Below are 10,598 nucleotides of genomic sequence, written 5' to 3'. Positions count from 1 at the left end.
CCCACCCCCAGACCCTGGAACCAGCTTCCCACCAGGTTTCCATGCTGCAGTCCAAGCCCCACCAGTCACAGGCATCCAGTGGCTCCTGAGGACCCCGAGCTTCAGGGCAGGAAGCAGGATCGATAGGAGTGCCAGAGGGCTCAGGGCATATGGGGCCACCAGAATGTCACTGCTCTCAGGATCGGATTCTGCCAGGAAGAAATCCACATCTGATTGGGGAAACTGAGGCAGACACAGGCATAGTGGGGAGCTGACAGGCTGTGTGGATTCAGAGTTGGCACCAAACAGACTCTCTGCAAGGTTTATTTCCTCCTCTATGTCTGATGCCCCGATTGGACAAGGCATCCCTAGGCACTGAAGAAAATCCAAAAATACTCAAAAGGAAAAATAGCATCCCCACAGGTGTCCTGTGCCCGGGTTAGTTTTTATTATCCACTTAACACAATCTAGAGTCACCAGCGAAGAGGGAAACTTACATGAAGATTGGCCTTTACCAGACTGGCCCATGGTGGGCATGTCTGTGGGGCACTGTTCTGCTTGAAGATTGATTCGGGAGGGCTCTGTTCACTGTGGGCGGCGCCATCCCTAGGCAGGTGGGCCTGGGCTATATATAAAAGCCAGCTAAGCATTAGGAGGCATGTGAGTCAGCAAACAGCATTCCTCCATGGTTCCCTCTCCAGTTCCTGGAAGTGTAAGCTGAAAGACCCCCTTTCCTCCTCTGAGCTGCTTTTGATAGTATTTATCACAGCAGAAATTAAACTAGACTATCCCGACATCTTGCCACCTGGGGTGAACAAAAGATTTAGGGATACTTTCCCTGGGTGAGGTTTCTAGACTGTCCTGCCATCCACCCCAGCCATGTTTGCTCAGGGGAGCAGAGGTGACCCTGTCTCCTGCAGGGCTTCTCTGTCACAGCCGTGTCCAGGAAGCAGAATAGAAGCCATGGGAAGGGGCAGTCCGTGATGGGACCAGACGGGTGATCAGCGGCAGCAGCCAGCTCTCTTGGGTGGCTGCTGGTGGGCCACTTCCACCATCGAGGCCTTCAGGCGGTCTTCCTGCATCTTAAGTGACCTGTATGACAATGTCCCCACGTCACTCCTCTCTCTCCAGGAACAGCAGCATGAAGGACTGTGGGGTTGCTGAGATTCAGGGCTGGGGGGCTCCACCCCTTTGTCCTCTCTGCTCATGGCAGTGGAAAGATGGGGCTGGGGGATTGTGACCGTCTGTCTCTTTTCCTGGCCCACTGGGTGCCAAGCAACACAGACACACATAGACACGCACACACATGCGCGCACACATACGCACGCACACACACGAATGAGCAACTCCAACAGGAGTAAAGAAGTCACATTCCGGGGCTTTGAGCTTGAACTGATACATAGACCATGGATGGACACTCTGTGCCCCAGGAGGGAGGTGTGTTCCCTTGGAATCCCAGACTCAAGGTCAAGAGCCAACCCGGAGCTGGGAAAGTACAAGAGATTATCTCCTGTAGGCACCACACGCCTACCCACGTGCCAGGGACGCTGGGGGACTCAGATGCCCTTCCCGGCACCCATCTCAGCTATTCACTGAGTCCACAGTGGGTGCAAGGCCCCATATAAAAAGGGTTGGACAGACAGATGGACTCCTCCCAGACAGCAAGAAGAAAACAGATATAAAAACAGTTAGTCCAGAAGGGCACGGGCCCGAGACGGGGACACAGGGAAAGCAGCAGAATGTCACAAGAGACAGAGAAGTAGGAGATAGGGACAGAGGGGTGGCTCCACAGGGCAGGACGGCAGTGGAGACAGTGTGGGCTATCGGGGGCATTTGGCATTCACTCTAAGTCATGAAGTCACCAGAAGGCCCGGACAGGAACCTTCCTTACAGAGGAGAAGGGAGGTGAGAGGGTGTGAACAGCTGTGAGGACAGAACATGGGGTCTGTAACCAGGGCCTTCCTTGGCCACTTCCTGGAGAGGGCCCGAGCAGGGCAGGGCTGCCCTGGAGCACTCTGGGTATGGGAAGCACTCACCGAGCCAGGTTCATCAGGGGCTCCAGGATGTTGTGACCCAGGGCCGCGCTGCACTCCCCAAAGGAGACCCCCAGCTCCTGCAACCACACAGAGTGGCTGAGAGGCCAGGTCCAGCCCTGCCAGCCCCTCGACAGCCACCCTCGGTCCCCACCTGGACCTCTGCCCACCACCCACCCCTCTGCTGGCTACAGGACACAGGGGGCCATCCTGGAGTCCTCCCCCAGACTTGGAGTAGTAGACGGATTTACTGCTTGACCTGGAGAAACACACGTGCCTTTTTTTTTTTTTTTTTTTTTTTTTTTAATGCTCAGGGTTTTGTTTGTATGTTTTTCTAAAATACTTCTGGGCCAGGGCTATACCCCACACAAGGCCCTGGGTTCAATTGTCAACAACACAAAAAACATTAAGAGCCAGGCATTGTGGCAAATGCCTATAACTATAACCTAGCGCTCCCGAGCTGAAGGCAGGAGGACCAGGAATTCAAGGCCAGCCTCTGCTATGTAGCAAGTTTGAGGCTAGCCTGGGCTACATGAGACCTTGTCTGAAAAGCCAAACAAAGAGGCTAGGGAAATGGCTAGCAGGTAAAGGCATGCCGATCGGGAGTCGGTTTCCTTCTAACACGTGGATCCGGGGATCAAACTCAGGTCATCAGGCTTGGTGGCAAGCATCTCTATCACTGGGCCATTTTGGGATTCTTTTTTCTTTTCTTTCCTCCTCCCCCTCCCCCTCCCCCTCCCCCTCTTCTTTTATGACCCAATGTCACTGATTTATCTTGAGGCCATGAGTCCTTGGGTTTCAGCCTCATTTCCCTTCCTATAGTCAAGGGATTTTGCTGACTTGAAGCTGGAGAGCAGGTTGAGGGGCCATTGGGACACCACAGGGTTCCAGTGGTGAGGGGCCGCTGGGACACCACAGGGTTCCAGTGGTGAGGGGCCGCTGGGACACCACAGGGTTCCAGTGGTGAGGGACTGCTGGGACACCACAGGGTTCCAGTGGTGAGGGGCCGCTGGGACACCACAGGGTTCCAGTGGTGAGGGGCCGCTGGGACACCACATCCAGGTTCCAGGTTCTGAGCAGAACCATTCCAGGGAAAATCCCATCGGCTTTGACGGGAGCCTCGCAGAGATATTCAGAATTCTCTCTCTGACCCCACAGGGCACCTGTCCCCCAGCACAGGATCCTTCATGGTAACCACCGGCCTCTCCCATGAACCTCCAAAGTGTAACTGCCAAGCTCTGCCAACTGTCCTTCCTAAACAATACTGGGAGGAGGAGTCTCGGCGTCTGGCGTCTGAGTGGATGTCCTAGGAGGGAGTTAACTGTGTATTCCCTAAAGACTGCCAATTCTCAGTCCTCTAGCAGCATAAATTCTCCAAGAAGGAACCCTTAAAGAGACAGATGGCTGTTTTAGACAGGGGGTGATCTGCCAACCTGGAGCCACAGTGGCGAAGGGCGGGACCGGGATTGACTCTCTCCTTAGGTTTTAAATGTTTTAAAAATTATTCATACACATATACGCATAAATATATATGTCTTTTCTAGAATGCGGTTAGATCCCATTTATAAATAATAGTATCCCCCGTCTGGCAGCAAAGCTTTTGATGTTGTCTTCCCAAGGAAAACATTTGAGTCTTAAAATAGAATAAATGAGAAGGGAGTATGTTAATTAGAGACCAGAGATAAAATTAAGATTTGATTGGGGATTTCAGTGACGCTTTTAAAAATGCTTTCACTCTGAAGATGTTTTTCACGTGGGTTGGGAATGTGTGGGAATCTGCTAATTCTACGCAGTGTTCAAGGTGGCGCCCACTGCCGCCGGCACAGCCTGGGTTTGAGCCCAGGGCCGATCGGCAGCAGTTGAGTGGTCAGCCATTCATTACAGGGGGGCAGGGAACCCTGTTCCCCAGGTGCCAAGCAGAGATGTCCCGGTACTCACCTGGGCCAGTCTTCTCCCAGCTTCAGTGGGCACCTGCCTCTCCTCCTCGCAGTCCATCTTGTTTCCCAGCAGCACCACGGCCACCCCATCTGCACCCGCATCCTGCACACAGGACATTTGCCCTCAGCTGCCCTCAGTGGATGCCAGGCCCAAGATAGAAGCTTCTAGAAGTTTCTAGAAGCTATCAGGCATTCTCTCACCTGGACCCTCTCTTCTCCTTTCTGCTTACAAGACACTTTGCTTACTTTCATGGCTAACCTTATGGGCACCTCCCCCTGGAAGTCTTTCTGGATTGTTCGTGCCCACTCTTCATAACTGTGTGCCTCTGATTGCCTAGGCTGCCTTAACACTTGTCTCTGGTTGCTTTTTTTCTTTTTCTTGTGTGTGTGTGTGTGTGTGTGTGTGTGTGTGTGTGTGTGCGCGCACAAGTGCATCATGTGTGTGTAAGGTGGCCACAGAGGCCAGAGGAGGGTGTCAGATTCCTTGGAGCTGGAGTTACTGACAGCTGCGAGAAACATGAAGTGGGGAGCCGACTGCCCGTCCTCTGGAAGAGAGGCGGGAACTCTCAACCACCGAGCCCCCTGGGTGCTTCTCAAATCATCAGCAGCATCATAGTTTCTGGCTGCTGACTGCTCTCTTCCAGGCGCCGGAAGCGGTTGTGTGAGTGAATCTTCCCAGCTCCCCATGAGAGAAACGGAAGTTCAGGGAGGTAAAGCCACAGAGTGGGGGCTGAGGTAGACAGACCCAGACTTCTCCCTCACGTATCGCCTTATCTTGCTTTTTTAAAAAAAAAATCTCTTCTATTACACTAGAAACTTCTAGAGAGAGAGGCCACATACTTCACTTGGTCCTAATCTAGCCTTATGTTGGGCTCGTGCCCTATGGAATCCCGGCATAGAGATTAGTTATGTGGGACATGGCGCTAGACGTCACTAACGGGACTTCCCACCTAGGAGACATCCCAAGTGGACGGGCTACTTGTCTAAAAGAGCTGCTCTCAGGATGCAGAGCCGTTCGCTTGGGGGCTGTACTGTGTGGTTGGTTGTGCTTTCTCTGCACTACAGGGCTCCCAGTTCGTCCACCCACGCATCCCTCAGCTGATGGTGTCACTCTTATGACTACTGTGGCATTTGTAACGCTGCGAGAAAGAAGAATGTGGGGGGGGGGTGGATTCCAAGCTTCCTCTTGACTCCCAAACCTGGGGCCAGACGGCAGCCCCGAATACACTCACCTGCAGACAGTCCAGCCAGTACCGCACGTGGGTGAAGCTCTCTCGGGAGGTGACGTCATACATGAGCACCACCCCCTCGGCCTTGCGAAGCAGCTGTCGGGTGAGGCTGTGGTACCTGCTCAAAGGGTCTGCATGAGGGAGGCCACCACACCCAGAGCCTGGGGACTCCCCCATCATCCTAGGGGTGGATTTGATGTGTTTGGTGGATTTGATGTATGTGGGGTCACTTAGATCATCTCCCATGTTTGGTAACATCTGTAATGAAGCCTTGAGCAGTCTCGGCTCTCTGCTTTATGCGTGAGTTCATCTCTGGAACAAGATTCCAGAAATGGATTGCAGAGTCGAACCTATGTGCCTTTGAAGTTTCCCTTACATGTGTTAGATGGAAGGCCCGCTGTCTGGAAGCTTGGTCAGGGGAGAATCGACCGTCATCCCCCTGAGGGCAGTGCAGAGTGGAGGCACCTGAGCTCACAGTCCCTTTTTCCTGACTCCCTGAGTCTTGGATCTCAGGGTCTCATTGCTTCTACAATGGGTAGACCTTGTCCCCTGTCACCCAGGTTGTGGGCTACCCTTTCCTCCCACACCCTGAGCACCGCCCCAGTCCCTGGCCACTGGCTGGGACCGTCTGAATACCTCTCTTGTCCAGCTGTGTCCCACAGCTGCAGCGCAAAGTTTTTGTTGTCTACCACCAGGGTTTTGGTGCGAAAATCCACTCCTAGGACACACAGAGAACGACGAGAGGGCTTTTACTCTCCATGCAGGACAGCCAGCCCCAGATGCCACAAGTGCGTGCCCACTCCCAACCCCAGCCACGGAAGGATGGAGCCACACGCTGGGCTCCTCTCTGCTCTCCAAAGCCCCCCCCCCCCGCGACCAAGTGTCACACCTCCAAGCAGCCTTCCCAAGGTGCAGAAAGGACCCATGGGGTCACACTGTGTGTTCTGGGACTTTGGGGCTTTGGGGTGAGTCACCTTCTGCAAGGCCGTATTTAAAAGATCCATAAAGGCCAGAGTGTGTGTGTGTGGGGGGGGTGAAATGGCCTGGGCCTAAAGGCTCTGCAGGGTTTCTGACTGCAGTCATCATCCCTCCCCAGGCTGAGTCCCACAGCCCCACCCCACCTGGAGTCACAGCTGCGGGCCCGTTAGACCCTGGGATAGGGAGCTGATAATGAGAGTCTGTGCCCTTCCAGTCAAAGAAGCCCTCTGGATGTGGGAGAGGCAAAAACTGGGGGGGGGGGGGGGAGCTGGAGAGATGGCTCAGCGGTTAAGTCCTTACTACTGTTGCAGACGACCTGGGTTCGGGCCCCGGCACCCACATCAGGCAGCTCACAGGCGCCTGTAACCCCGGTTCTAGGGTATTATACACCCTTTCTAGCCTCCACAGGTACCTGCACAGAGATGTGCATATCCACAACAGACACTCAAAAATAATGAAATAAATTAAAAAGAATGGGAGGGGGTACTCTGTCCCTGTCCCCAACCCCTTTCCTGCAGAGCCCCCTGCAGCCTGGCAGCTCCCGACACCCACAATTTAGGTGAGAGGTGACCCCTGTAAGTACATGTTGCTGCCCCCTGGTGGTGGTTCACACAGCCCACTGGTCTCCTCCAAGAAGACCGACCCTGCCCAGGAGCAAGGCCTCTCCTGAGTAGCCAGTGATTTTCTCTACCACCCACCCCTTCTTGAGACGCTTAGGAGCCCAGGACTGGAGCATCCTGAGACCTGTCACATTCAGCTGCACACCCACCAGGCCACTCACCACCGGCTCTCAGCCATTCCTGCCCCTCCCCGACTGGCTTCTGCCCCCCTCCCAGCTCATCCTGTGTGCCCCAAAACTCTGTGCAGCTAAGCCACATAAACCATTGGATATGCCAAGTTCGGTCTTTGTCGGGCACTACTGGTTCAAAGGGGCAGCAGCCCACATACCTGCAACAATCAGGGGCAGAACCGGGCACACAGGGGTCAAGCCTTCCCAGGGAGGGCCTACACTTTGAAAGTCGGGGGGCCCTGAGCTTGAACCTTGGGACCAAGTGAGGGCAAGACACCTAACCAGGACTCAGTTCTCTGCCACCGGTAGGGACCAAATTGAGAGTCACACATGGAGATCTGTGTCTCCACCCACTGCCCTCAAAGGCACTGGGCAAGAGTTCTGACGTTTTGAGAGAGGCTGGGCTGGGGGGGCGGGGACCTGGCTGGCTACAGGTGCAAGCCTGCTCTGAGTCTGTGTCATCGGATTGTGTAAAACTGGCACAGATGGGCTGTTGTGGGGCTGGGGAGATGGCTCAGGGCTTCAGTGTTTGCCATGCAAGCCTGAAAGACAGGGGATCAGATACCCAGAAAGCCACATAAACGCTGTGTGGGCGTGGCAGCCTGCCTGCCATCCCAGTCTCAGAAGTCAGAGATGGGACTCCCAGAGCAAGCTGGCTAGTGAGACCAGTCATGTTGGTGAGCTCTGGGTTTAATTGAGAGACTCTGCCTCAATGAATAAGGTGGAAGAGCGACAGAGGATGTTTCCCAAAATCAGACTTGTGCCTCCACATGCATGCACGCGCGTACACACACACACACACATACACACACACACACACACACACACACACACGCGCGTACACACACACACAAACAAACAAAAAAATAAACAAAAAAAAAAAAACAAACATTCGACAAGCCCATGCTGGGGACAAAGACAGGCAGATCTCTGGAGCTCATTGTCTGTGTCGTATCCCTTCCCTGTGAGCACCTGTCCATTAACACCAGAGCTTAAATCTATTAAAACTCTCAATAAATGCTGACTCTGATTCATATTGCCTCCTAAAACTCTTTCCCGTGGCAAAGTCAAGGATCCCAGCCTCACCTGAGGGGAGGTCACGGAACCAGCCCTTGTATGGACTGGACTCAATGTAGAATCACCTGGCCATGGAGTCTCCATGAGGAACTGTCTAGACTAGGAATAGGCCTGTGGGCATGCCTGTGAGGGATGTTCTTACTTGGGTTAATTGCGATGGGAAGACCCATCCTGAATGCAGGCAGCCTCGTTTCACAGGCTGGGCCCTGAGCCCTGGCCGGAATGCAATAACTCATTGTTCTCGACTGTGGACATAATGTGTCCAGCTGCTCCAAGCTCTGGCGAACGGACATCTCTGCAACCATGGTCTGTACGTCGGAATGTGAGCTAAAATAAAGCTTCTCCCCCTTAGTTGATTTTGTCAGGGTGTTCATCACAGGCCCAGGAAACCAAGACAAGGAGGGTTGTTGTCAGGGGTAAGACATGGGCAGAAGATACCAGGGACAAACAGTCACTCAACAGACATACTGGTGGCCATGCGGACCCTGTGGTCCGCCTAACAGTAGCTCAGGTCTGCTATGGGTCCCTCTTTTTCAAGGACACTGAGTCCTTAACTAAATCAAGGGTGTCCTGGGTAGTTTTTATTGTCAACTTGCACACGCTGGAGTCATCCGGGGAAGAGGGCACCCCAACAGAAGAATGGCCTCCATCAGACTGGCCAGGTCCACAAGTCTTACAGTGTAAGACAGTGTCTTGAAAATCAATGTGGGAGGGTCCAGCCCACCGTAGGTGTCTCCATCCCTAGGCAGGTGGGCCCGGGCTGTATAAGAAACTTAGCTGAGCCTAAGCCGGCGAGTAAGCCGTCCTCCATGGTTTCTGCTCCAGGCGCCTGTCTTGAATTTCTGCCCTGTCCCCCTCAGTGACTGTGACCCGGAAGTGCAAGTTGCAACAAACTCTTTCCTCCTCTAAGTTTCTTTTGCTCGTGGGGTTATCTCACCAACAGAGGTCAAACGAGGACACCTGGTAGGGATTCTTGGACAGAGAAAACGCCAGAGTCTGCCATAGGCCTCTCTTACGACAGGGTAGTGTTAAGACATCTACTTGGCACCGACTCTTAATTAGCCTGCACCCTGGCCTGGCATGAAGACACACAGCACTCCACCTTTGTTCCTCTTATGGGAGCCACTGAATTATCATGCTCAAATGTTTACTTAGAATATGGGAACCATGGGTAACATGGACGGAGTATATAATGCATGCCAGGCTTGCTTGCTTGCTTTCTTTCTTTCTCTCTCTCTCTCTCTTCCTTCCTTCCTTCCTTCCTTCCTTCCTTCCTTCCTTCCCTCCTTCCTTCCTTCCTTCCTTCCTTCCTTCATTTATTTATTTAGTTTTTCAAGACAGGGTTTCTCTGTGTAGCTTTGGAGCCTGTCCTGGAACTCACTCACTCTGTAGACCAGGCTGGTCTCGAACTCACAAGAGATCCGCCTGGCTTTGCCTCCCAAGTGCTGGGATTAAAGGCGTGCGACACCACCGCCTGGCAGGCACTATTCTTGACATGTGTGAACTCGCATCCACTGCTGGAAGTGGGGGTCACTCCCGTCTCCACTGTCAGATGATGATGTGGGGGTCAGAGGGAACTGGACCTGGACTGTCTCCCTGCAAAGGCCCATGGATTTATGGCTTGGTGCCCATCCTGGTGCTATTGGGAGGTAGAAGAATTAAGCCGTGAGGCCGGAGGGCTGGAGAGATGACTCCTCAGTTAAGAGCAGTTGCTGTTCCTCTAGAGGACACAGGCTCAGTTCCCAATACCCACAACCGTCTGTAACTCCAGTTGAAGGTGATCTGACACCCTCTTCTGACCTCTGAGGACATCAGGTATCCATGTGCTGAACACCCACACACATAAAAGATTAATTTGAAAAAAAGAGGTGAGATCATTTGGGAGGCAGAGGCAAGCAGACCTCTACGAGTTCAAGGCTAAGCTGGTCTAGTGAGTTCTAGGACAACAGCTAGAGTTACATAAAGAGACCCCTGTCTCAAAAAAAAAAAAAAGTGCAGCCTGGCTGGCACTGAAGTCTTCTGGTCATTAGGCACATGCCCTCAAAGTGGATCGTGGGACCCTGGCTTCCTTTTCTCCCTCTCTACCCCCAACTCCCACCCATCTTGATAGGGTCTCTTGTAGCCCAGGCTGATCTCAAGTTTGCTAAATAGCTAAAGACGACCTTGAACTTCTGATCTTCCGGTCTCTACCTCCTGAGTGCTGGGATCACAGGCGCGTACCACCATGCTCTACTTACGCCCTGCCGAGATCAGACCCAGGGCTTTACCCGCACTAGATCCTCGTGTTACCTCCTCGGCTCCCCTCTCCCACTCCCCTGCCGCACCGCGAGCATTTTGGTTCCAGCCTGTATTTCCCACCGTAGTACACTCCATTGCCGCAGGCCCGAAGGCAACAGGACCAACGGTGAACCAAAACCTCCCAAACGGAGCCAGAATAAACTGTCCCTCCGTCTAGAAGCCGATGCCTCGGGGCTCTGGGTCACAAAGCTGTCAGAGGGGTCAAACAAGGCATCCGAGTTCCCAGCCCCGATGAGTGGTAGTGCTAGAATTCGAACCCAGGCCCCCAGGGTCCTAA

General features: G+C 53.5%; 1 protein-coding gene across 3 annotated transcripts in view; it reads right to left on the bottom strand.

Annotated features, from left to right (window-relative positions):
- Window positions 1-289: 289 nt before the first annotated feature.
- The window catches only part of Rab44 (RAB44, member RAS oncogene family), a 33,572-nt gene continuing 23,263 nt past the window's right edge, over window positions 290-10,598 (bottom strand). For all 3 annotated transcript variants that reach the window (XM_037199830.1, XM_037199832.1, XM_037199831.1), the window contains exons 10-14: window positions 5,815-5,896; window positions 5,182-5,296; window positions 3,951-4,052; window positions 2,016-2,092; window positions 290-1,071 (exon numbers count right to left, since the gene is read on the bottom strand). In XM_037199830.1, the coding sequence (XP_037055725.1) occupies window positions 981-1,071; window positions 2,016-2,092; window positions 3,951-4,052; window positions 5,182-5,296; window positions 5,815-5,896 (467 nt within the window). In that variant the 3' untranslated portion in view covers window positions 290-980. The remainder of the gene's footprint in view (window positions 1,072-2,015; window positions 2,093-3,950; window positions 4,053-5,181; window positions 5,297-5,814; window positions 5,897-10,598) is intronic.

The sequence above is a fragment of the Peromyscus leucopus genome, chromosome 16_21 (genome assembly GCF_004664715.2).
Source record: "Peromyscus leucopus breed LL Stock chromosome 16_21, UCI_PerLeu_2.1, whole genome shotgun sequence".
Lineage (NCBI taxonomy): Eukaryota > Metazoa > Chordata > Mammalia > Rodentia > Cricetidae > Peromyscus > Peromyscus leucopus.
The sequence above is the reverse complement of the archived record's forward strand: the minus strand, read 5'-3'. Positions and strand labels throughout refer to the sequence as shown.